Here is a 25,700-nt window from a genome sequence, read left to right as displayed (position 1 = left end):
AGTAAATATGCGTGGAATGAGAATTCCAGGAGAGAGTGGTTGTGGTTTCCTCAGTTATACACTTCACCGTTGCTGAATGGCGGGTCGTGAGGGGTCCGAGGTCCGAGGTCTAGAGGTTTCCAACATTCAATGTTGTCAAGTAATACCAACCAAACAGACGCCTGATCCGTTACGGCCTGCTTGCAAATTGTGGACCACAGGTCCGAGGTATTGGTGGCAAGCCCTGGTATCTGCAGACAAGATGCAGTCTGGTGGCTCCCGTCCATGGGCGGCAAACTGGACAGTTGATCACACAATGTAGTGTCTGATCGGGCGGAATGAATGCAACATGATGTATTGTCACCCTGTATATTTCTTCCTTGGCCACGGCACCAATTAGAGACAATGGTGAAAATTTCCAGCAGCTCTTCCTTGCGCAAGAGGCAACTATCTATCGGAATCTACATTGACAGTTCTGTAGCTTTCATCCAGCCAGAGAGGGAAGAACGCTCCATCGTCCAACAGCGTATCCAGAAAGTCATCTGTAGGTGCACTCACCTCTGCAGAAACATTGTCAACAAATGTTTCGCTCGCAGAAGCGTCTCCTATCGTCTCGGATCTAGCGTTTACTACAGACTGCATCGTCTCGCTCGATGGAGCTGAGCCGGTTGCATAGCCTGGGAACATGTGTTGTATGGCTTTCAAGAATATACCACGGTGGATTGAGGCGCCGGCATAAGTCTTCTGCAGCCCTTCCAGCACCAACAGGCATGCCTCCAATCTTTTAAGACCAAGCCTCCTCGGGAGGGAGCCAGGAGATTTGCAATCCAACAGGTGCATTTGCATGGCGGGGATCAGGAGCGGGGGTCTAGATTACTTCTTAGCTGTGCAAACATACGCCTGCGGGCAGCATGAGCCCATCGGAAATGCAAACAGTCGAGTGAATAGGGTTCATGTATGATGGAAGGGCTCACGTCATGGGACCTGCAAATCCAAGAAGCCCATCCCGAACGACAAGGTCCAGAATATCGTTTGTTCGTAGTGCCGCAGTACTAGCCTTTAAACAGAGCATGCGTTTCCAATCCTCTCGTTGAGCGGACGGAATGTCATCGGGACACTCTGTGGCATTGTGGCGGTAAAATGTAATCAAAAGTGCTCTGCCATGGTCAGACTGATTCTTTGTGATGCCTGCAGAGCACAGCAAGGAACTCACTGATGGTGCAAGTGGATATGATGAACATAAAACGAGGCCAGGCGCGTCTGATTGGCTTCATATTGATCCGGCAAGGTACATTGAAGGACTTCATCCTCCATGGCACGTATCTCTACGGATGATGCCCTGGGATCCCGCGCCTGGTGGTTCATGTGTAGCACAGTACCGAGCAGTCTACTCAGCTTGAGCAATATGATCCAGTACGTGGCCAGGCGCGGCATCTCAACCGGCATAAAGGCGGTATATGCACCTTGAGGCAATTTTTCCAATTCTTGAATCACGTCATCTACCGTCGGCATTGGGACGTCGCAGTCATCCAGGTTGATCCGCTGCGGCCTTCCCAGGCATAGACCAAGCCATCGATCGCGGAAAACGCAACTCCACCAGATTCGACGCCACAAACGTCGTTGCGGTTCACTAATGGACGACTTGTGCTCCGCCGAGTCCGGGTTCCTGTGCAAACCTAGCATCTGGCAATAATTAATGGCAATGCCGGTCCAATACCACGGTCGTACGTGTTCAAATGGCTCTGCGCTCCAAAAGCCCATTAAGAAGGAAGCTTGTAGGCGGACCACGAGATCTCTATCTCCACCATTGTTGTACATGCACTAGTTGGTCGCCGCAAGCGATTGGGTTAGATGTGATGTCGATAGAAAACAAAAGATGGAGGCAAAATGAATCACCAGCCTTGGAGGTTGCGTACCTTTGCTCGAGAGTACATGACAGCCTTCATATGCCGTCGAGACTTGTACCCCTCTCGTTCGAAATCCTGAGACGAGATAAACTACAGACTTTTGGTCAGTCAAGCTAGGGTGAGTCTTGGAGAGCCTTTTTACATTCACCGCAACGGAAAATATGCTCCATAAAAGCAGAAGATTATATTGGCCAAGTCGTCCATTATGGTAGCAATCCCATAGTTGCTCAACCTCAATGACTGGGTAGACGGGATGCACATGGGACAAGTATACACGGAGTAAGGCGGCACAAGTATCGTTTTGGGGCAACGTAAAGACTCCCTTTGCTTTCAAGTACTCTCGATCTTCTTCTTCAAGAAACGCCTCAGTATCCGAGGGGATCAGGAAGTGTCTCGGTACTGACGAACCGACGTGTAAACCGAGGTGTTCCCCTGCATAGCGGGTTAGTCTCGGCTGGATATTCTGCCATGGAAAGGATCTTGTTACCGGAATAAAAAGGCAGCTGTCCGACTCTCCGTGGTACTCCCAAGGCGGCTTCTGCAATTTCAATGCCACTGCGCTCCTCATTGTATATGCTGGCACTCTCGCAGTCCAAGCAAGACGCCGTTTGTTCCGCGTCATCAGCAGCGGCAACGTCTACTCTCATATTGGAGCATGGCTCGATAATAGAGCTGGGGTCGACATTGGCAAAGTTGGTTTGAGGCGCGTCTCCAGGTGGCGAGTAAAGAGCCGAGGTACGGCCTCGTTGATTTCTATCACGTTGTTACAAGTCAGCCCTCGGGTCGTCTCTTGTTTCCAGGCACCAGACGGCTTCGCCTCACCTCCTTTGCCTTGGTCGTCGCGGGCTGACAAGGCAATCAGTACCATCCTGGGTACAAGTGGTGCATGGCACGCCGGTGACAGATAGGCTGCAGCGCACTTTGCGCAGGCGACAACCTTGGCAGGCAATGACTGACCGATGACGGCGAATCAGCTCGGCGGGCTTTTGAGACGCCATCATGCTTGTTGCAAAAGTGCAACGAAGCTCAGTGCTGCTCTGAAATCCCGAGGTACTCTTGGCGCAGTATGTAACTAATTTGGTAAATGGATCAGAAGCTCCGTGCCGGTCCTGTTCAGCCTATTGGTGGCCACACCACGGTCCACACCTCAAGTGCTACTTGACCAGTAGACATGTACCGAGGTAAGCGATGGTCTGGTCAATAGACTGTGCGGGGCCGTCCGGTCCGGTCTGGTGCCTTTCGTTGAAGCCGGCGGCAATTATATCGACGTGCAGAATTCAATCTTGACACATCAGACAGGCGTCCTCTACTCGTGCCACGCCCTCTCGGTTTCATCTTCGACTACCTGATGCAACTCCCACGCTCTGGTACGTCGCCGCTCGAATCACGCCATGAATAGCGAATATTGGACTGCTGCTGGGACGTTTACTACTTGGATCACGTTGTCATGTCATCTCAGCATTCAACAAGTTGATATTTTCCGACCTGTTTGTTTTGGACAGAGAGAGCAGGTTGCCACTTTATTGGATAGCATGATAAAGACCAGACCCATCCATCCATGGCTAGAATTACCATGGCTCAAAGGCAGATCCCTCATCGAGCACACCCCATCATTACCTGCAAATCCCAGAGCCCTAGGCGGCATCTTGGCCCTTGGTGCCAACAAGCTCCATCAATCTTTGGGCCACTGCCTCCCCCATTTCGTCTTTTTGTTTTTCGACTGCCGCCCGCTCCGCCGGATCCTCAGGGGCATTGTGCATATCCAAGTTGAGGCGGGCCTGGAGCAGCCACGCCACGGTTGCTGGCTTCGAGTTCCATATTCTTCTATTCCCCGTGTTTAGTATCGCAGTTTTTATCCAGTCCACCGTCTCGTAGGGGAGAGGAATCGGCCGGCACATTTCATTCTTCAAATTCTCGTCATTATATGTAGCTTCGACGTGTGCGATGAAGGCGGAACTAAACACCTGCTGGCAGGTCCGGACTGGCTGAAGCGTAATCTTGTTGCCGTTAAAAACAGGGACGGGCAAAAGCTTGGCAGCTCCGTCGGCGGTGCAGTTGATATAAAGAGTATCTGGTTTCGCCTTGTACGTGCCCCCCTGCAGCTTGACCTCGCCGTTCCCAACGCAGATAACGCGACCCATGCGGATTATGCTGTCAATCTTTCCAAGTTGTTTGAATTCTGGGATAGATACCGTCGCACATCGGTACATTGTAGGCCAGACCTTGTCAGACAGACGCATCAAATGGCCAGCAGACTCTAGCCGCTTGAAGAGATCGTCCACCGACGTTGCAGACATGGCCGCCTGGAAGCGTGCCATTTGATCTTGTTTGCGTCTTTCGCTGAACATTGCCCCAGGCTGAAGCGCCTCGCGATCCAGTAGCCAAGAGTCACGCGGCATAATCCAGCTAATATTGGACGGCTCGATGCCCCTGCCGAGCAGCCAGAGACAGGTATCAATGCCGGTTTTACCGGCGCCAACGACAGTGTAGTTGCCGTAGGCTCGGGAGATGTTGGCCAGGTCGTTGGGGGTAATCAAATTCACGCCAGAGGCGACCTCGTAGGCTGGGGGGCCCATGGCCGGAACGCGGACCTTCATAAAGGTTGCGTCAACAATGCGAGTTTCTTTTCCGACTTGAAACGATTTGCCTGTGACGACAGGGTGAAACATGCCGTCTCCAGTGTATTCGCATTTGGGAAAGTAAGTGACTCTGCCGCTTGGCAAGAAGTGCTGGTACATGAGCTGGCTATAGTAGCCAACTACTTCTTGGGAGGTGGCAAGCTCCAACAGGCCTTTGTTCAAGCCAACCTTGTCTATTTGGTCGTTTCCCAGCTTCTTGGAATTGACGCCATAGAAAGAGGATGGCTGGTGAAGATGGACAAAAGGATAGGCCACGTTCCAGTGACCACCGGGGCTGTCATATCTGTCCACGATGACCGCAGTGGCTTTTGTATCCGAAAGCAGGGTGTCCACAAACGCCATGCCCATGGCACCGGCCCCGATAACTAGATAATCTGTAGATATCGTTTCGGCCATAGTTGAGGTTGATAACAAATTGTAGTTTAGCTAAAGAAAGCAGAAGTAGATATTTTTTTGCATATGCCCTTTGAGTGAAAGAAAGGGGAACAGGGCTCATTTTATATGCCCGCTCATTAAGAACTATTGGCAGTGCTCAAGCTGTAGGAAGACAATAGCGCCCAGAGTATACGGCGACAGCTCTACCGGCGCAGACCCGGGCCCCATGTAGCGATGACTATAAAGCCCGAGGGGGGCGGGTATTCTCCTTGATGCCAAAAACACCGATTCCGGCCGGGCTAGGTTAACCCGCCATGTCCTTACACAGATCCCAGGCGTGGTCTTGTGTATACTGCTCTTCCTACGAGGAATAAAGATGTGTTTTCTCCTTACGTCATAGCACATAGTAGTAGTTCGCTGGACCTGTGGTTCCGGCTAACCGTTCCAGGCCGTTCAGGTTTAGTGTTCGTTGATTTGTGCAAGAAAATAGGCGGGGTGAGGCATAAAACGTAACTTGGAATTCCTTTACTGCAAAGTAGCAGCGCGCTTTTGTAAAGTCCGTCTCCGCCCCCAGATGTCTATCTGGATACAATATTGGAGGTACGTAATCTGAAAGAGGCTTTGCAAACATCCGCGAAAAGGTCCACGCAGTTGTGGCGCAGTTATCATGGGGTCATATCGGGGATCAATCTGGAACCAGCACTTGACCCATTAGAAAAACTATTCGGGCCAACGCTCCCGCTATTTAGGTTTAGGTTCCGTCTTCGCCTACACCCTCGATCGGGGCGGAAAGTAACGAAATGCCGCGTCCCGCTTCTACCAGACCCTACTCGCCAACCCTGGTTGATTGAAGCCACTCGGCTCGAACCGCTCGGCTGGTTGGGTCGATACATGGTAACTTGTCGCGACAATGATATGCCATAGCGTCCGACTGTTTAAACATCCGCGTCAGATAAAAGCGGGCTCGGAGCTCTTGCGAAATACGTCACATCAGATCACAAAGGTTACATAACAACAAAGAAGGGTATCGCAAGCAACCGGAGCCGGACCAAAACCGAGGGCCGCCTCAGGCACTAGCCCTCACCGACGTCTTGCATTTATAAAGGCCTCTAGTCCCTGAAGACCCCCCCAAAACCAAGGACTTTTGATACCTCAAAGTCGATTATTAAATTGATATTTGAACACATGTTCAAAGCCCATTCATCTGCGCTTGTCACAAAGGAGGCCTGATGTTGTTACCTTTTCTGATGTCGACAAATATAGCGTTTCTCCATCTGAGATAAGGCGGCTTTCTTAATACCGGAAGACTGGCTTCAACTGGCGAGTGCAAGAGAACAGGCTATACAAGCTGCCTCAGTTTACTACAACAGGGAAAGTCGACGGTTTCGGCAACCTCGACATTTACTTTGATTATCAAGGCAGTCAAAATCTCTGACAGTATTCTGCTGTTGTTCTATCATGAGTGATTTTGCTACATCCCGAAGAAAGTTTGCCCATTTCTTTCAACTTGTACTACAGGGCTTGGAAGCTTCCTTCGAGTCACCAAAATACTGCCTCTATTAGCAAATCCGAAGCAGGGGCCGGCATAGTTTATTAAAGACCACCGACGTTATCACTGTCTAATTCCAAGCAGTTTATTATCTCCACAACGTATTCGAGTCATTTGGTGGGTAGTGCATTGTCTCTAACCAGCCCCTCTCCCCACTCGGGGTGCTTTTCGTTATTCTCATTTGAAGGCTCTATGCTTGACTCGAGAAGCTCTAGCATACACGAGTCAACTTGAGCGGACCCTGCGTTGGATAAAACACTCGTGTCAGGGGAAATATAATTCGTGTCCTATTCCATACTATACGTTATATCCGCAGTGCGAATATCCGGGTCATAACGCTATTGTAATAGGAACTCAGCCGACGGACTAGCTGTTACACGGAAAAGGCCCAACAGATCGTGAGGCCCAACAAAGGGGCCTCGCCGATACAGGACTTGTTAGTTACACAGCTGGAACACGTGCCCGGGCAAGGACCATAGGCCCGGGCGTTCCTTTCATGTATATAAGGCGGTCACCCTTCTCTTCCTTTCTCGTAGCAACTCAGGACCTTTGACATCCTACGAGATTATTATTGAATTGAGCCCTTTATCGCTCCAAGCCTTCATAATTGAACCCTTGTCACACTAGCTTATATCTCCTGTTTTGGAAATCCTTCGAAGGGGAGGTTTTTTCTGGCCTTTTCTTAGCGTCGGTTGTGGGACTGGAGGCAGCCAGGTATTAAAGGACCTTTCTAACGAAAAGGCAGGACCACTAAAGGCAATTAACTTGAGACGCATAAGTTGGCATGAAATTAGTCGTTTAAATTAGTCAACTCTCGACGCATAATATAGCAAAAAAAATGGACCAAGGCACAAGAAAACAACAGACTGGCATTTCGAAGTTGATAATTCAAAGAAGCAGCTACAAGACAATTTTATGCGGCCCTAGTTTATTTATGCGCCGAGTCTCCGATGTGGGTATACCTACTCAATCGAAACTTGCTAGTAAAACAAGCGCTGTATTAAATAAACAAGACCAGATAATATGACTAGAGGTAGACTACACGAGTATACTAAATTATTAAGGACTCGGGTTTTATGCAAGAGACTTATAAAATAATCTTAGACTGTTCTCCGTAGAGCTATATATGTAAGGCCGATATAAACGCTCTTTCTACTTATATTACTAAGTTACAAGTATATAACTTTCTTTATTATTTAAGATTTTAGTCTTCAGCTTATTATCAAATCTCTTAAAACCGGTATTCTTGCAAAGGCTATTACTGTTACTATGGTTCGCATTAGCTTCTTTATATCTTGTTAGTTAATATTACCCACGTCACATATTACTTATCAAACAGCTACCTAACTTGAAAAAAAAACCTAGTGGCCTTGGCTGCCCAGGGTATTGCGGCCGCTCCCGCCGGCACCTCTGTTAGAAACCAGACAGAGCTGGGTGGCTATCCAGCGGAGACTAGCTCGTCAGTCCCTGACCGTATCACGGGGTTTCCGGGTGGAAAGCCTGCACCAGCGGTCCCGGAGCGTACCAAGCAGGAGGAAGAAGAGTTTCAAAATGGATTAGACAAGGAGTTTAAGGAGAACAAACAGAAGTAGGAGGATATCAATAATCGTAGAAAGGGAAAGAAATTTTGCGCAACCCGGGAGGGTAAGGACTTTATTAGCCAGAAAAAGAAAGAGAAGAAGAAGCAAGGGGAGAAGGAGGAGCAGGACGCAAAGAACATAACCAAGGAGGAAAGAGAGAAGTTATTTCGTGAGGAGGAAAAGAAAAATGCGGCCAAGAAAGTCAATAGCAAATAAGGCCGGATAAGCGGTCTGTTAACAGGTCAAGCCGTATAAACGGCGATTCTCCCCTAGCGGGTCGACTCTAGAAGCTTTTATCGAGGCGTATTAGGAATATAGAATTGATTTTTATAAACAACTACTACCGCAGCTAAGCTTGCTTAATATATAGTACCGTGTTGCTTACTTTCCTGGCGCATATTATAGTAAACTAAGAATAGACAATCTCCCTTTACCGCGTGGGGACAGCCTCGAAACCGCGGTAATACCTAGCAATACAATCAGGGTCAGATATAAATACTAACTTTCTTGCTACCCGGCTTGGTATACTTAGCTTTAGAAATCCTGACATGGGGAGACCAGTATATCTTGGTGACCTACCCGGCTCCAGTACGAATTTTCCGGGAGCGAGCGCTACCCTTACTAGAGCTTTCAAGTATATATTAAACGCTAGATTAGGCAAATAAAGCACTCTTAAATAGGGCTTGACTTTGGACTATTTTTATGATGTGTATAATACTTCCCTTTGGGTTATTGCCCACGTCTTGTGTAATACAGATCTTTTAAGAGAGATCAATAAAGAGATAGAAGCTACATAAACGTCATGCCCGAGGTGGAGTTATTAATTTGAACGAGGCAGCCAGACCAGACATGGACCAGACAGGGCCAACAAAGCCCACGGCGTTGGTCAGCGGTCAATGTTGAGATACTCATATGTACCACGAAGCGAGGAGCTCGGCCCCGCGAGTGCAGCGGCTGGGAGGTGTCAAATGTCAAGTTTAACATGGACCAACTGGCTTGACAGAACATGGCACAACGGCATCCAACCATCAGCCGCCAAACTACATGTCAACTGGTATGACGTGAGAGCACGAGCACGTGCGGGATTCGAGGTACGCACCATGTTGTATTTTCCCAAATACTCTGCCCTGGCTATCCTCTCCCGCGACATTTCCTGGCGCAGCTAGAAGGTTGATAAGAGATGTAGGTCGCATGTCGAAATGGTCGACGTCTTCATGCAGGTTACACCGGGCGGTAATTCGCTCTACATTTGCAATCCAGACAGCCTGGTGGAAATTTTCAAGCGCAGATCGGATCCGCCACGGCCGCTGCATCTATTCGGTGCGTCCTGCTTGAGACCTCTGTCCTGCCCGTGCGTTGACTCATGCTAGAGTTTCTCAATGTCTTTGGGCCAAATCTCTCGACGGTTTATTGCCCCGTGTCCTCTTGACCTTGTACGGAGCCTGCTTACTAACTTGACACGCTACTGCGCTGTAGGTTGAAGGCCAGCAATGGAAGAAGCAGCGAAAAGTGAGGGCCACATGCTTCAACGAGAACAACAACCAGCTGGTCTGGCTCGAAACTATTGCTCAGGCGGCAGACATGGTTCGTTACTGGGCCTCGAAACCAGAAATTCGAAGCACCACCGATGATACACGCACCTTGTCGCTCCGTGCTCTGTCTCGAGCTGGATCCGGCTAGTCTATCCCCTTTCATGGCCACCTGGAGAAGCAAACGACGAATGTCTGGTACGGTCCGAAACAGACTACAAGGCGTCTATCCAGACCGTGCTTGACAACTGCGTCCTCATCATGGCTCTCGGCGCCCAGTTTCTGGCCAAGCCCTGGCTGCCCAAAAAATTGCGGCGAATTCACGAGGCCTGTGTCTCATTCCAGCCGTATATGAATGATCTTTACGAGCAAGAAAAGCGCCTTCAAAACTGCCAAAGTGTCGACGGCACGGCCAGGGATGGCAACCTCATGACAGTCCTCGTGCAGGCATCAACAAAGGAGCAAAAAGCATCGTCGTCGACCACGGGAGGGTGGAGCGAGAAGGAGATTTACAGCAACATATTTGTTTTCAACTTTGCGGGCCACGACAGGACTGCGCACACCCTGACATTCATGGTTGCCTTCCCTGCTTCCAATCCCGCTGCACAGGATTGAATCCACGACGAGGTTTGGCAGGGTTTTGGTGAGCGTCGTTTACGGGAGGTTGAGTGGGATTACAACGCCGACCATCCTCGACTTAAGCGCTGCCTGGCTGTCTTGATGGAGACTGTGCGTCTATACACTCCCATACACATCGCCAAATGGACGCCATCACATGCACAGACTCTCAAGGTCGACGAAAAAAAACATCGTCATCCCACTAAAGGCCATGGTGCTCCCGAGTTATTCTGCCATACGTGCCTATCCATGGGTCTGGGTGCCCGACCCCCTCGTGTGGCGCCCGTCTCGCTGGATTATTACCTCCAGATTTAACTAACACTACACACGTACCGCGTCGGCGGCTGACCAAGCGGCAACAGATACGCCGGCCGAGAGCGGCCAGTCGTGTGAGGGCAGCGCCGCGGCTGTTAGGGACGATGGCGCCGTTGACTAGGACTTCCAGAAGCGAAAGACGAATAATACGGTAGCCTCGAACCAGTAGACTGGATCGTAATTGGAAGTAAGTGCTTGGTCTCCATTGTGTCCAGCTGAATCTCTTGCCTTGGTTGGGTGCTGCCTGGATGAGGTATCTAGCTAAATTTCAAATAAAAATAATAAAATTATAAGATCTAGTTCTCTTTTAGGTAATTAAAAGGGCGCTAAAAATCTTCGAAATACTAGCGGCAATATATTCCTGTAACATTATATTAGCTGATAAGAGAGTTTTTTATATCTTAATCCGAATCAACTCACGGATTGCTCCGACATTGCAGAGTCGAACCTCTTCCAGCTAATTTTCTCCTCATTACCAAGCCCTCTAATCGCCGCTGCTAAATCCACCAAGTTTTCCCCCTGTACTTGGTGGACCAGCTCTAATAACGCCACAAGCTCCATCCTAGGGATAAAAAGCATAGATAAGTCGCCAATCCGTTTTGGCAGCGATGGTAGGACGATACAGTAACTTTCGCGAAACGGGTTTGCAGTCAGCCTATCAGCTTCGGGCGGACACTCTGAAAGGACGTCTATAATATCGATCAATAACTCGCTCTCGTCCTCTGTAACAACAACCTGCTGGTCGGGTTCAGGCCCAAAATCAGTTTCTTCGTTTTCAGATTTGAACCATATAAACCGAGGGACCGTTATTTTTGTGTCGTAGCTGGTGCTGGTGCCAGAGCTGGCAGGAAGAGCAATGCTCCGGAACAACCGTCTGCGGAAGTCGCTCGCGTCTTTACCGCGGATGGCAATATACCAACCATCATGTGGGCCCCAGATTCCTGAAGAACAGCGATGCACAGTTCCCGGAACTTGGTTGCCGTGTCGTTGGGCAGGACTTAGCGTTAGTAGACAAACTGCGCGCACAAAACTATCCTCATCGATCTCAGCCTGTTCTGAGCCGCTGTTTGATGCTGGAAAGGGGTAGAATGCATGCGAGCTGCAAACTTTGAAAAGCAGCGCGGGTGCATTCGATGATTTATTGACTCCAAATTCAGAGAGCCTCTCCGCAACTAGGCGCTTGAACGCCGCCTCAGAGAGGTCTGCGTCTCATGTCAGCCTCAGATTCAGAGGAACTCACTATAACCAGCCATAACCTACATCCGTTCTTTGGGTCGCACAGTCGACGGAATAAATGTCTGATGTCTTCTATTACGGCAGGTTGATCAGACCGTTTAAAACTGGTAAGTCTCTCAGATAACTCCTCTGTAAACCTCTGGTAAACGACAACTAGACTGGATTAGAACGAGCTGAGATAACGCCTTACTTTGAACCTCACCTTGGCTCATAAGGCCTCGATCTAGGAAGTCTTGAACTCTTTCGTTGGAGGTTCGACGGCGTTCGTCAAGTGCATACTTGTCGAAACTTTCAGAGCTAATAATGCAGTCTGGTTCTATCTCCATGATTGCGACGTTGATAACCTGGTGTAGAGGCCGTTAATTGTGTTTTCTAATGTAGATGGTGGCCAAAACTGCCAAAAGGCAGCGTGTTAAAAAGAGGCGCAATCCGTCACGTGACGGACAAGGTTCTGGTAAAGTGTTGGTCCTTGGAAATCCATGGAAATCCCACGTTTTTGGCAACCCTATATCCCTAGTAATAAATCCTCCATCCTTTGCAATTAAACGTCCCTACACAATCTCGCATAATATATTTATACGACGGCCAGGAATACATGTTATTATACTAGCGACGGCTGTATTGTCCTAGCGCAAGAAACTACTACCTTTTACAAAACATTATAGTCAATCTAATGCTCGTGAAATATGGGTTTGCTGACAAGAGTATTCTCCCTGCTTACTACAATCTAACCTTTTTCTTATAATTACTAGTCGGTGCCATGAGCGAGGCGGAGACCGAAAGTGACCAAGGTCGTGTAACAGCAGACGCTGAAGTGCATTTTAATTCAAGATTTCCACTTGAGTTGCCTTATAAGCGTGTTCGGGCGAACAACGGGGTGGCTGTGTACTTTGAGTACAGTAAGCCTTCAAATGCAGTCTACAGGGTGTGCAAACTGTATCACCAACATTGAACCCCTGCTGCTACAACCCCTGCTGTATACAGCACCTCTACAATTGCCACATCATACCATATCAGCTCTGAAAGTAGGGCGCGTTGTTGGCCTAAACGAGTGAGATAAGCACCGTCGTACTAGCAGGGAGAGTAATGTTCTCGGCAGAACCTGTGCCTGCGAGCTACACTAACAATTATAAGAATGCCGAGTTCTCGCTGTTCTTGGCTGAATCCGCACAACATTAGAGTATACACTACCAGATCTAAATTCTCGTCTCTTTACAAGACTATCTCCCCAAATTTTAAGTCAAATCTTTCCCAAAATGAAGTTCCAAACTTCTCTGCTCCTCCAGTGCCCGCGGGCAAAGACGCGACGAGGCTTCACGTATGGATTAAGCGTCCGTCTACCTACGATGACCGCAGCGGCGCGAAACACGATGGGCTCTACCAACTGATAAAAGATACTGGCGGTCGCCACAAGGACGTTGTTATCGGCAACAGCAACGGCTACTACGAGTACGGGCTCCAATTCAACGACCCCAGTTGGCAAAAAAAGCCGAACGGTGACGGTGCCGCCGTGAGCGACTACGCCGGACCATATGTTGAGGTGAAAGGTGGGCATGAATTGTACGAGTACAAGGGGGAAGTAAAAGACAAGAGAAAAACCCTTAACAGCATTTCTAATGCGGGTAAGCAACACCCCTCTTCGCTGAAGCATTGTAAGATGAGCTTTAGAGTACTAAGAATGTTATGTATAGCAAGAACTAAGATCTCAGGCAAAGTTTACAACCACAAGTCGTACAACTGTGAGTAACCTTTGCACAAGATTTGGTGCATGCGCTTGTGTAATAAAGCTCGACTTGAGCAGGACAAGAGTACTAGTATTACCGGCAAGTTGTTTCACCGATATATCGTATTCAAACTACTAAGGTTACAAGGCCACGGGACTTATAAAGTGTGTACATAGCTCGATGGATATATTGGTCTCTTGATTCTTTTCTATCTTAATACAATTATTTGTCATGGTTTCTTGCCATGCAAAGAGCCAAATAAACTTGTAATATACGCGTCTCTGGGCTCTTCAGATACACAAGAAGAGCGAGTTAGAGGTTGGCCTCTATATCTATTTGCATGTTGTCGGGGTAAAGGGGGCAAAGGGGGCGTTGTGTCGCACCTTGGCGTCCGTCTCGATAGTGGCCCGCAGAGACTTACCCGTCGGGATCCAAGTGACAAAGAAGAGTCTGGTCAAGTCTGCATGTGGTCCGGTCTGGTTGATCTCTCTTAAACGAGGCAGTGTGAGTGGGGGCCGTCCGGCACAACGCCTTTGCTCAGCCGAACAGCGCCTTTCCCGTTTCTGTACTCCGTACGCCGTGAAGGGCTCCGCATCTGGACTATTCACCGAATCACCGGGACCTAGACGCAGTCGACAAGGGCGTTTTGGGTGTCGTGCTGCAGCGGCATGGCATCGTGATTGGTAAAGGTGACGTGTCCCGGCCGGCCGTTCGTCCGCCAAGACGTGTCGTCTTTTTCAAAGAGCATCTCATCCTGGCCAATGTGCAACAGCCACTCGACAGGCAATCGCCCTTGGCCATCCAATAGATGAGATATTGCTGGATTGGCGTAGCAGGAGTCGATTTGGCCGAGACATACCGGGAGCATCTGCTGCGCCATCGGCCCGGTTACCGCAAGATTGCTCGAATAAGGCGCTTAGTTGGGTCGCTGAGGTATATCAGAAACGTGGTGTATTTCCGTAGGGGCAAGTCCAGCCAGGACGTGAAATTTGCCGTCGCATCTAGGACTGTGGTGGCTATAGCGAGAGACATAATACCAAGCGGGCGAGCGTAGAGCAATGGAGGAAATTCTGTCATGGAGGGAGGGGTCAAGATTTCGGGCGAGCAGTGTGGTCACTGCTCTTTCTATCCCATCAGTTTTCAGTTTTTGCATCAAGCACATTTGACTTGGTGTATTCGGTACCATGCTGCTTTGGCCAACGCCGCCAACGTATCCCTGTCTACTGCTGACTCGAACCAGACATGTCTTGAAAAATTCCGTCTGGTCGCTGCGGCAGCTGCCAATGATGGTCGTATTCTTTGACTTGCCTAGCGGCCAGTCCAATAATTCTATCATAATTAATAACGGTCCGAAGGCGATGCGCGATTGTCATGAAGATCACCTGCATGTCTCACGGAAGCCTGGATTCTGACATTTAATTCGTGGTAGATTGACGCCGTGGCCTCGTCTGAAATGACAAAGCTTGACCCTTTGAGAATAGCAGGAGCAATACAAATAAGTTGACGTTGTCCTTGACACATGTTTGATCTAGTATCCACAACAACGAGGGATAGATCTCCGGACTTGCCGGGGCCAATATCCGACGTTATAGTAGCCAAGAGTCGAGTAAGCCAATATACCTAATAGCATTAAGTATCTCCTAATACTAATACGCCGATTATATTAATTTTTTATAGTAGAAACCTTTACCTAAAAAATTAACTTATAAAAAATAAGTAATATTAATATAATTAAAAAAATAATATTAATATAATAATTTAGCTAAAATAAAAGAAGTCTTAAACTTATAAGCTTAATATAAGTAAGTTACTTATTATAACTTTTAGAAATTAAAGCTAATAAAACTTAAAAAGTAATATAATTATAATTAATATTAAATTAAAAGCTTTTTATAATAAAAAAAATAATTATTATAAAGCTAAAAATCTTAATATAATAAAAATTAAAAAAAATTATAAAATTATAAAAAACTTAAAAAAAAAGCTTTTAAAAAAATAAAACTAAAATATAACTTTAAAAAAATTATTATATTAATTATAAAAAAGCTTAATAAAACTAATAATATTAAAAGTAAACCTATTAAATAAATTTATATTAATAGTTTTACTTTTTTAAAAAAAATATAAATAATATTATATAAAAATTAATTTAAATTTAAAAATTAAAAAATAAAAGCTTTATATACTAGAGCTCTATAAGTGCGAATCCGTCTTCGGCCAAGAAAGAATACCAAGTGAATACTTGATTATCACTCGTAATAATGTCGGCGCGCCCATCACCTGTGAGATCTATAACTAGTAGCGTCGGATCGTCCCAGCGAATATTTGGGAGGAATTTGAAAGGCGTAAATGACGACCAATCTTCATTTGCTATCTTCTTGAAGAACCCTGGCGTGACTACCAAAAAGTCCACGAGACTAAGCTGTCCATTTCCGCCGAGGTCGAGGAGCTGCGACTTCCCGTTGAGCGGGATAGAGGACGGCTTTTGAGCTACGATTTCCAAGGGGCCCAGCTCGGCATCGCCAAAGTTTCGTTTATAGAACCAAGTGTTTCCTTGCTCGGTCAATACGCATGCTATGCCTTCTCCGTCCAAGTTTACCCAGTGATACTTGTCCGAACCCAGCCCGGTGGGAAGATTGCCCAAGCTCTGGAGGCTGAGTTCTTAATACGCATTGTTAATAACTGCCTGACTGTATTCGAACTGTATCGGAGGCATGGATCGCTTTACGTATGCAAGATCACCAGTACGAATATATCCACTTTGGTGGACAGAACTTATAAATGATGCTGTGGGATTTCCCAACTTGATGTCGCTCGGCACGCCTCGTGTGCTTCTGCACTCGAAATCGGTTAATGACACTAGGCAGTTTACGCCAATATCCACTTCGTCCGGAAAGCGGTGGAACATAAGAACGCGCTGGCATAGGCGGTAGTGCCGAACGTTGACCTCAAAGCCGGCGCGGTAGACGGAGAAAGGATCATTCCGGCATAACCATGGGTTCTGCGATGTGGGTGTCGGTCGGTCAAAATCATGATCTCTATAGTCTATGACAACTTCAAACATCCAGTTGGTGTCCGCAGGGATGGGTTGGACGAAGCGCGATTGTCTGTTTCCATATTTGATGCGCTTCAGATACCAGGCGGCATATCGCGCTGTCTCAGTGCGGTTATGTTCACACGGCTGGTTATCATCGAAGCTCTCGGTAATGAGCCAGCTAAATATTCGGGTGGGCTTCGAGGAGTCGGGGTCTTCTGGATCAAAAACACGGGATTCGTTATTGGTGCCATATAAGGTAGTTACATTATGCTTCGAAATCGACCGCCAGTGAATTTCTCCGGTGTTCTTAGTCCAGTGCTCAATGACCGAGAAGAGTCCTTCGGCTCGTGGCCGATATCGTTTGACGCTGTACTCTTCTCCATTGAGTGTGCGCAGCGTCGGTTCACGCACGGCCCAGTGGCCGTTTCCATCATGCTCCTTGAGTGGGACGAGATCTTCGGCGCCGAATAGAATATATTCGTCTAAGTCGTCGGCAGCATCATTTCGTCTATTACTCTATACACGCACGGCTAATCCAAATCCAATTTACTCCTTGTCTTCCGCGGCAGCCACATCCTTCAACACACCATCAACCATGTCGTGCCCCAGTCCCTTTACAAAACCAAGCAAGGCCTTATTCGCAGCGTCCTTGACATCCTCCGCCGTCTTCCCCTGCGTGAGAAGGTTAAGCGCAACGTACTTGACCAGCACCTCTGCCGTCTCCATAGCCGTCTTATTCACCAGCGGCACAACCTCCTGCAACACAGTGGCATTGAACTGCGTGAGCTTGTCGTCCGCCTGGATACCCGCTCTATCAGCCCGGTCCGCCGCCTGCGTCAGCTCGCGAAGCTTCCCCTCCAAGTTTTTCGTCCATTCGCTCTGGAGCTCTGCCCGCCCGTCCGTGATATCAGGAAGATGGGCGTTGAACAGCCACGACGCCCCAGGAAAGTTGGGCTTGCTGGCCGCCGCACGCACCTCGGTGAGCTTGGCCTGGATTTGCCTGTAGGCCTCGTTGCAGGCCTGATCAGCTCGCGACTTGTATCCCTCGTCTGTAATGTCTTCCCTATGGATGTGGTCGATGTAGTCTACGTAGCATTTGGTGGCACTTGCGAGGCGGCGCTGAAGATCGGTGACTTCTTCGTGGTAGTTCTTCACCAGCTTCGCCTGATCTTTGATCTCGAATGCGTGTTTGGCCGCGTCGCGCAACTCGTCTAATTTTTTCTGGTTACGATTGTCGCGCATATCCGGGATTTTAGCCTCAAAGAGCCAGTTGCCGTCGGGAAAGTCGGGCTGGTAGGCCGTGCTGCGGGCATCGCGAAGAGAGCGCGCAACGGCGTCGTATTCCGTGTCACAGGCGTCGATGCTGTCAGGATTAGCACCTGGCTTCTGGACATTGTTGTCATACGCCTCGTAGCATGTGACGGCTTTGGATAGATGGTCGTAGAGCGCTGTTACGTGCTTTCGGTACTCTGGCAAGAGTGCTGCTCGCTTGCTTGCCTCGACCGCGTTTAGCGACTCAAGAGTCAATTGGTGAACCCGGTCTTGTAGATCTTTGGTCCACGGGCCCTGGAGGCTGGTTCGACTGTCGAGGACGTCGGGCAATTGAGCTGAAAACAGTTTGTCTGAAGGAAAGGCTGGGCTCCTGGCTATCTCATGGGTCGCAGCCAACTCAGCTCGGGCTGCTTCATTTTTATCACCACAAGCGTTGATAGTATGCAAAGTATCAGGTTCCGCCTTGTGAAGGTTGTCAATGAAGTCGGTGTAGCATTGGGTAGCGTTTGATATCGCGTCATGAAGTCTTGTGACCTGGCCGCGATATTTTTCCAGCAGATCCTCATCACGGCTCACTACGGTCACTCCTACTGGGTGCAGCGACCGGATTTCCCTGGCTAGGGACGCCGTGGTAAAGAGGGAGGCGGCCAGGACAGAGAGAAACATGTTGAAAAGAGTGTCGAGGGTTAGAACACAATGTGACGGGTCGTTTGGTGAGGACTGCTTTTTTTTTAATCTCTCTTATTTACTAGGCGTGTCTGACCTTTGTATACCCGTCAGCGACTAGGCGAGTAGTAATATTGAGTGCAGCAAAGTAAGGGCATGATTTTCAGCGGTTCGTTTTAGGCCCCTGTCTAGCTAGAATGCATCCATGATAGAGATTGACATGGTGGCATGAATACTTTGCTCAGCCGCGTTTCAGTCGCTGTATCCAACTGCGGCATAAAATTGTATATGAAATATTGAAGTCGAGGACCTTGTGAGGGCCCACGGATTGTAAGTCAAGAATAAGTGCCGTGGTTAATGCAATCAATAATGAGTTATGCCGAACAGGGTTATGGGTATAATCATTAATAATTAGGAAATAAAGCTGCCGTTTGGCCGTTATGTCCGATTGGCTACCGACCCTGAAGCTGACTCATGTCTCCTATGTCCACAAGGTCCTTGACGTGCCTTTGATGAGATGGGCTGCAAGCCTGAAATTCAAGTATTCAATGCAAGACGTGATTGTAGAGCACATTCATTGGGAGCCAGGCTCTACGCATGAGCGCTGTAGCCGATTGTCCCCTCCTTTAATCATATTATTGACTTTGGAGGAAATCAAATTCCGTATTGTGGCGATGAGCGAATTTCTCCTATAGACAGCCAAGGGGTTCAACACATCCAAGGGGTTCTACTACTGTATATGTACTCGTCAATGCAGCATGGGCATTGTTGCTTGTTGTCCAATTTAATGCCTTGGAAGCCGTACCGTCTCAAGTCTGGTACATTATACATATGTAGGGAGTCGATGCACTGTATATGTGTCTATCGATCAACTCCATTTTAGACGAGAATGACATTTGACGCTGTACTCTACGAGCCACAGACTTTTACTCATAATAGGGCCAAGAGTTCAATTTCAATACACGGGCACCGTAAATATAATGCTACCGTACCTCGTAGCACCATGTGCCGGAGCACCATCAGCACCATAACTATCGCAGGACTAGTACATGTATCCATGTCTCTTTAGCTGCGAAATGACTCGTGGAGACTCGCTGATATTCTCTGTAAAAGGAAATTATATGGCAGAGAAGCTGAGCGAGTCTCCACGAGTCATTTCGCAGCTAAAGAGATAAGTAGCTGTCAACGGGTACGTCCGTCTGGTCTAGTTCCACTGTACCTCAAGCTAGCCGTTAGAGAAGAAAGTTTATTTATAATCGACACCACTTTGAATTTCGACATGAATGCAGTGGAGCAAGTTAATGCGCCAAGTCAAACTATTGACTGGAGCCGTCAATGTCTCGTACCTTTAATATTGGCTTGCCAGGTTTGAGGGCATTGACCAACATCTGCCATGACTTGACTCGCCATCCAAGCCTTCAAATATGTTGGTGTCTTTAATGTTTGCAGTACAGAAAATATATAAGGCCTGGTGCTCTGAGGAGGGTCAACAGCGGCTTACAACTGTCGAGGTCTCTCATCCGAGATACACTCCCATATACTTCTTCCACTCTGTTCCAAAAAAAAAAAAAAAAACCATGACTCACAAGGTATTCGGATGGCTGATCGCCCTGGCCCTTTCCGAGGGAGTCTGGGGTGGCCCTACTCAACTGCCATCCGGCTCTCGTATCACTATCGGCTACCGACGCGTCCATCCTGTAGGTATATAACCACTCCCACGCACGTATAACCACGTCTACATGACTAATAACGTCGACATTGTAGAATCAAGCCGCAAAATACAAGGAAGCCGGTACTCTTACCGATGATCCAATAACAGGCCACACGCAAATTGGCGAAGGCGTCTATCTGACAGCCGGGTATGGACAGTGGGAGGGGCACGCAGGAGACGTGTTAGTATCAACCGGTCGACTATCACGGTCAGGCAACTAACTTGAAAATATATTACAGCGACTGCGCTGTCACTGCTGACGAGGAAGAATTCCGCACAGTGCCCAAGGTTATCCTCCCTGACGAGCAATTGTTGGACACGACTCATGAGGAAATTGATGCATACATCAAAAGCCAGGATAGCAGCTGGGACCCCCTAAAGACCATACGAATATCACATATCCCCAAGTATGGAGATGGAACGGTAGCTCAGATGGCTATACCGCAAGCATTGCTTAATTCCCGCGGCGGCAGTCTCCAGATCCAAGTCGACTGCGAGGACGCCCAAGGTCCAACCGTGGACTATGGCCAATGGGAAAATACCAAAGGAGACGCCAGCATCATGCCTGCAAGAGCCGATTCCAACAAAATATTCGATCTATCCAACGAACTAGATGCATCCAGAGACCTGGTTGAACAGGTAAGCTCCCCAGAGCACATTGCTCAACTGGAGCTACGCGCAACAAACGCCATGTACACGGCCAGAGAAGGCGTCAGACACTACGTCAAGACTGCAGAAGAATGCAAGGGCGACAGCGTTCTAAAAGGTCTCTGTAAGGACCAAATCAAGTATTACTTGCAAGACAGGCAGGCATATGCAAGATTCTTGATCAGGGCAGCCGAGCGGTCATTTGAAATGCTCACAACGCCCCTCAACGCAGTCATCGACGATGCAGCGAGGCAGCGCGCCATTCAGGCCTTGCAGGAATGGGCAACCAGACTGCAAAGACAGGTGGATGCCAGAGCGAAGAATCTGGAAGCTCTTAAAAAGGGCGAACCTGTGAAGGGGCTCGACGACCCCAAAGAGCGGGATATAGAAAAGACGGCGCTTAAGCGCGAATTAAAGGCCATGAAGAAGAAGTTGAGCAAGTTAGTAGACAAGGCTGCTACCTTTGGGGCCAAAGCAGAGCAGGGCAGCGTTCCGCCTAAAGAGGGTCAGAAGCAGACCAAACTTCAACAGTTGCGCGAGTGGTTACAAAAGAATAAGAATAGATTTTTCCCTTCGGGCGACGGCGACAAGGACGAGTATGAACCTACCGCTGGCAAGGACGACAAGGACCCGTCGCGGCGAGAGGCCTGTGTAAAGGAGCAATATAGCGGCGATGCCAGCCAGGCGTTTGGTATGCACTATGCCCAGTCTATTATATTCTCCCATGCTGATAATTACAGAAACGGCCTACACCGTCATAGAGGAACGTGATGACGAGGACCGAATTTGTCCAGAAGGACAAGAGGGCGCAGCGGCGTGTGCAGCGGCCAAGTTCAAGGGAGACGGCCAAGCGGCGTTTTGTATGCAAAACTGATTCCCTTTATTGCACGGCGTTTCCTTCTAACCAGCCTTGACTCTTCTTAGCCGATGCCTATCAGCTGCTCAAGGCAATAGACAGCTTGGAACTAGTCTGTCCACCGCCAGACACTGCCGGAGACGCACCCGGCGGCAGTAGCCCAGGTACGAAACAATGACGCGCAAAGGCTAGATGCAAACATTGAACCGACGTTAGTGCTAACGCAACCACTACAGCAGCAGACTTGGCAGGTCTTCGCAGCGAAGGATGGCGGCTTTTCGTACAACAAGCCCTCGGCCTGGGATATACCCGCGAGCGTCTGGTGCACATTTTAGACCGAGGCGTCGGCCTGTTGCAACTGGACAATCCCCGGCTCTACGACCTCCTCCGCCAGCATCCCGCCGCGTTCAACGTCCTGCTCGGATTGCGCAGAGACGGGGTGCGGCTCTCGTCGTGTCTTCCCGACGGACGCCTCCAACGCCGGGCCAACGGTAAGACGCGTTAAGACGGTATCCTTGAGTCTGCTCCTTGTGCTAATAGCTGCCAGGCGCGGGACAATCCAGCGATCATTGCGAAATCGTGCGTGCCATGACGAGCGGGAAACAGGCGGACAACGCGACCCCGAACGATGACGGAAAACAGCCGCCGACGAAGCAGGAGCCGCCGAAAGAACCGGAAAACAAGTTCCACGACCAAGTGAAGAAATTGCAACATGTATCCTCGGGCGACGGCTCGTGGACGGGCGGAATCCTAGGCGCTTTTTTTGCAGGGCCTCTATTCGCGGGGTCCATTCTCGCTACGTCGCCCGAGGTGGTCGCCCTCATTGGAGAGCTCGGCGCCAGTCTCGGGCTGGCGGGGACCGCGGCCGGGAGCTTCTCCGAGTCATCGGCCGTGGGTGGGGCCTTGTCGGCGGTGCGATCGGCGGCCGCACGATCGGTTGGTTCCATCTTGCGGAGGACCATTGGGCGGCTGAATTACCTGGCGCACCGGGCCATTAACCCCGTCGTGAGGAGGATCGTGAGCGACGCCGTGCGGGCTGGCACACGGGCGGCGGAGCGGGCGCCTTTGCTGGGAGCTGGCAGTTTGGTGCACTAGGTTGCTGGGGTCTTGTAATCTTGACGTTTTTAGGCATTTCGACTTGCAAGTAGATGATCATGACTGCTGCATATTCTTGCTCTCCCAGTTGAGGTGTTCTGCCACCTTAAGATGTCAGACAAAGAATGCATAGGCAACAGGGGAATGCCCTAATTTATGTCTCATTGGACATCTCAGTTTAGCAGAGTGAACCGAGGTTAGTTGTGATTTGTCTACAACTGTACTCGCCATGCTAAGTCGCGAGAATCCTCGAAAACCATTACAGTGAGACTTATGGGCGATAGCTTGCTCAGCTGATAAAGCCATAGGTCTCGAGCACGTACCGAAAAATCACGTTGCCAAGGCTCGCCTAAACTGCCATCTGCTCTCGCCTGAGATTGTGTAGATAAAGCAGTGCCTTTCGTTCACCAAAGAGCTTCGAGTCCGTAGCGGCAGAGAGTTGGCTGCGCATGCCGCAGAATATTGAAATATATAGTAATAAACTAAATTATTGTGGAAGTAGTTAGTTAGTTACTAGTTATAATATTTACACTAACACGGGTGTATATAGTGAGTAACCCGCCCTAAAATCCTATATAAAGCGGTATTTTTAACCCCTATAAAAAGTTATTAATCTAACTTTAATACGCTAACTATATTGACTTAACGTGGTTAAAACCCCTACCTAGAAAATCAACCTATAAAAAACAAGCTAAGTTAATATAATTAAAAAGATAGTATTAATATAATTAAAAGAGATATTTATATAAAGGGCTAAGAAATATAATTAAAAAAATAAAGTATATTTATTATACTTAAAGTATTTAATAAGAATTTTATTAAGGTTTTTAAATAATAATTTAATAATAATAAAGGTATTTAAAGTTTATTATTAAAAACCTAAGTAAATAAATAATAAAATAATAAAAAAAGCTAAAATAAAAATAATAAAAATAATTAAATTTTATTATTTAAGTAATTTAAAATATAATATTTTTAGTTAATATATTATTATATTAAAAAATATATAATATAAAATATATTTATTTATATATAACCTTAAATTTTTATTTATATTTTATAATAAATATAAGTAATTATATATTTAAAATAAAATATAAACTTATTTATAATAATATTACTTATTAATTTAAGTAATAAAATAAAAAAGTATTATTTAAAAAATTAAGAATATTTTAAGATTAATTAAAAATTAAAAAAAGTTAAAAAAATATTTATTATTAGTTAATAAAGCTATAATTTTATATATTAATAATCTAAAAACTAATAATTTATAATATAAAGTTTATAATTATATTATTTATTAAATTAATTATATATAATTATATTATAAAATAAAGTATAATTAAATTAATAATTAAAAAAAAAGTAATAATATTAAAGTAAAATTATAAAAATTATATTAATTATTATAAATTAATAAAGTTTAATATTAAAAGTTATTTCTTAGTTATATAATTAATAATTAATTTAAAATAAAAAGTATAATTAATATTAAATTTAATATTATTAAGAATAAATTAATAGCTAATAAAGAAAATAAGAATAAAAATAATAATTAAATTATTATATTATTAGTTATATTAAATAAATAAAATAATATATAAAAGTAATAATATATAAATAGTTAGGTAATATAATATATAGAAGTATTAAACCTAAAAAATAAGGCTAATTTATAATTATAATAAGTTAATTAAACCAGGTATTTAAAAGGGTTAAAAGTAAAAAAATTATAATAATTTATTAAAATTTTAACTAAAAATAAAATATTATTATAATATATAAGTAAGTAATATTATAATTTATTAAATAAAATATATAAAATATATTAGTTATATTAAATTAAATTATTAATTATATTTAAGATTAATTAATATAAAGTATTTATATAAATTAAGTAGCTATTTAAATTATAAATAAAAGCAGATTTATAAGTATAATATAAAAGTATAATATATAAAATTATTTAAGTTATTTATTAGATTAAATAATAGCTATAAAAGGAAAAGCTATTATATATTATAATAAGTACTTAAACCTAATATTAAAAAGGGTTTATTAAGATATATTATTAATACTAGGCTATATAAAAATACTAAGTAATATTAATAACTAAAAAAAATTATAAAAAGTAGAGTATAAGTAATATTAATAATAATAATAATAATAATATTAATAAGAATATTAATAAATAAATTAAGAAAAGCTAGAATTTATATTATAATATATATTTATAGTTTATTATAATTATATTAGATTATTTATTAAATAACTACTAATATAATAGTATATTAATTAGTATATTAGCTATAATAAGTATTTAAAATAATAATAAATAATAGAATATATTAGATTATATACTTATATTATTAGCTATTATTAAAATAATATAAATTATTATATTATATTATATATATATTAAGTAATAAGCTAAGATTTATATAATTATATAAAAAAAAAGTATAAATAAAGCTAATATTTAATAATTTAATATATTTATATTTATATATATATAATAATATATTTATATATTTATAATATAAACTAAAAAAAAAGCTAATAAGTTTTTATTATTAATAAATTAAATATTAAAAACTTATATATATAAAATAAAAATCTAGTTTATAATTATAGCTAAAAATATAATTAATTAAATTAATAACTAGGTTATATTTTAATAAATTTAATTTATAATAGCTAAGTTAAGTAAATTTATATATACTATATTATAAAAGATATATAATATTATAACTAAGTTAATAATATATAATAATAAGAGTATATATATATTATTAGTTATTATATAAAATAATATATATAATAATAATAATAATAATATTATTTTTGGGTTAGGGTTAGGGTTAGGGTTAGGGTTAGGGTTAGGGTTAGGGTTAGGGTTAGGGTTAGGGTTAGGGTTAGGGTTAGGGTTAGGGTTAGGGTTAGGGTTAGGGTTAGGGTTAG

The 25,700-nt window shown here is 45.4% G+C and overlaps 9 protein-coding genes across 9 annotated transcripts; 5 read left to right on the top strand and 4 right to left on the bottom strand.

Moving 5' to 3' along the window:
• Window positions 1–426: 426 nt before the first annotated feature.
• On the bottom strand, window positions 427–2,884 carry CTF1-B_3 (Cutinase transcription factor 1 beta; the record flags this gene model as incomplete). Its single annotated transcript, XM_014684061.1, has 7 exons — window positions 427–847; window positions 954–1,136; window positions 1,193–1,800; window positions 1,896–1,976; window positions 2,029–2,318; window positions 2,374–2,639; window positions 2,709–2,884. The coding sequence occupies 7 exons, from the start codon at window positions 2,882–2,884 to the stop codon at window positions 427–429; spliced, it is 2,025 nt and encodes a 674-aa protein (XP_014539547.1).
• Window positions 2,885–3,520: 636 nt separating this feature from the next.
• Window positions 3,521–4,921, bottom strand: G6M90_00g066800 (uncharacterized protein; the record flags this gene model as incomplete). The annotated part of the gene is made up of 1 exon (XM_014684060.1): window positions 3,521–4,921. One exon carries the CDS (start codon window positions 4,919–4,921, stop codon window positions 3,521–3,523), a length of 1,401 nt encoding a protein of 466 aa, XP_014539546.1.
• A 2,797-nt stretch (window positions 4,922–7,718) lies between these two features.
• G6M90_00g066790 (uncharacterized protein) lies at window positions 7,719–8,041 on the top strand (the record flags this gene model as incomplete). The annotated part of the gene is made up of 2 exons (XM_014684059.1): window positions 7,719–7,746; window positions 7,815–8,041. The coding sequence occupies 2 exons, from the start codon at window positions 7,719–7,721 to the stop codon at window positions 8,039–8,041; spliced, it is 255 nt and encodes an 84-aa protein (XP_014539545.1).
• A 1,187-nt stretch (window positions 8,042–9,228) lies between these two features.
• G6M90_00g066780 (uncharacterized protein) lies at window positions 9,229–9,709 on the top strand (the record flags this gene model as incomplete). Its single annotated transcript, XM_066130841.1, has 3 exons — window positions 9,229–9,349; window positions 9,400–9,434; window positions 9,506–9,709. The coding sequence occupies 3 exons, from the start codon at window positions 9,229–9,231 to the stop codon at window positions 9,707–9,709; spliced, it is 360 nt and encodes a 119-aa protein (XP_065986994.1).
• A 110-nt stretch (window positions 9,710–9,819) lies between these two features.
• G6M90_00g066770 (uncharacterized protein) lies at window positions 9,820–10,173 on the top strand (the record flags this gene model as incomplete). The annotated part of the gene is made up of 1 exon (XM_014684058.1): window positions 9,820–10,173. One exon carries the CDS (start codon window positions 9,820–9,822, stop codon window positions 10,171–10,173), a length of 354 nt encoding a protein of 117 aa, XP_014539544.1.
• Window positions 10,174–10,902: 729 nt separating this feature from the next.
• G6M90_00g066760 (uncharacterized protein) lies at window positions 10,903–12,053 on the bottom strand (the record flags this gene model as incomplete). Its single annotated transcript, XM_014684057.2, has 3 exons — window positions 10,903–11,693; window positions 11,752–11,880; window positions 11,930–12,053. The coding sequence occupies 3 exons, from the start codon at window positions 12,051–12,053 to the stop codon at window positions 10,903–10,905; spliced, it is 1,044 nt and encodes a 347-aa protein (XP_014539543.2).
• Window positions 12,054–12,862: 809 nt separating this feature from the next.
• Window positions 12,863–13,474, top strand: G6M90_00g066750 (uncharacterized protein; the record flags this gene model as incomplete). The annotated part of the gene is made up of 2 exons (XM_066130840.1): window positions 12,863–13,349; window positions 13,419–13,474. 2 exons carry the CDS (start codon window positions 12,863–12,865, stop codon window positions 13,472–13,474), a joined length of 543 nt encoding a protein of 180 aa, XP_065987183.1.
• A 2,162-nt stretch (window positions 13,475–15,636) lies between these two features.
• spvB (Mono(ADP-ribosyl)transferase SpvB) lies at window positions 15,637–18,426 on the bottom strand (the record flags this gene model as incomplete). The annotated part of the gene is made up of 3 exons (XM_066130839.1): window positions 15,637–16,112; window positions 16,194–16,970; window positions 17,076–18,426. 3 exons carry the CDS (start codon window positions 18,424–18,426, stop codon window positions 15,637–15,639), a joined length of 2,604 nt encoding a protein of 867 aa, XP_065987016.1.
• A 1,577-nt stretch (window positions 18,427–20,003) lies between these two features.
• On the top strand, window positions 20,004–22,736 carry G6M90_00g066730 (uncharacterized protein; the record flags this gene model as incomplete). Its single annotated transcript, XM_014684054.1, has 7 exons — window positions 20,004–20,123; window positions 20,191–20,318; window positions 20,377–21,476; window positions 21,526–21,645; window positions 21,710–21,805; window positions 21,878–22,132; window positions 22,189–22,736. 7 exons carry the CDS (start codon window positions 20,004–20,006, stop codon window positions 22,734–22,736), a joined length of 2,367 nt encoding a protein of 788 aa, XP_014539540.1.
• Window positions 22,737–25,700: the final 2,964 nt, after the last annotated feature.

This window comes from Metarhizium brunneum, chromosome 4 (genome assembly GCF_013426205.1).
Source record: "Metarhizium brunneum chromosome 4, complete sequence".
Classification (NCBI taxonomy): domain Eukaryota; kingdom Fungi; phylum Ascomycota; class Sordariomycetes; order Hypocreales; family Clavicipitaceae; genus Metarhizium; species Metarhizium brunneum.
Note: the sequence above shows the minus strand (reverse complement) of the source record. Positions and strands in the feature narration are given on the sequence as shown.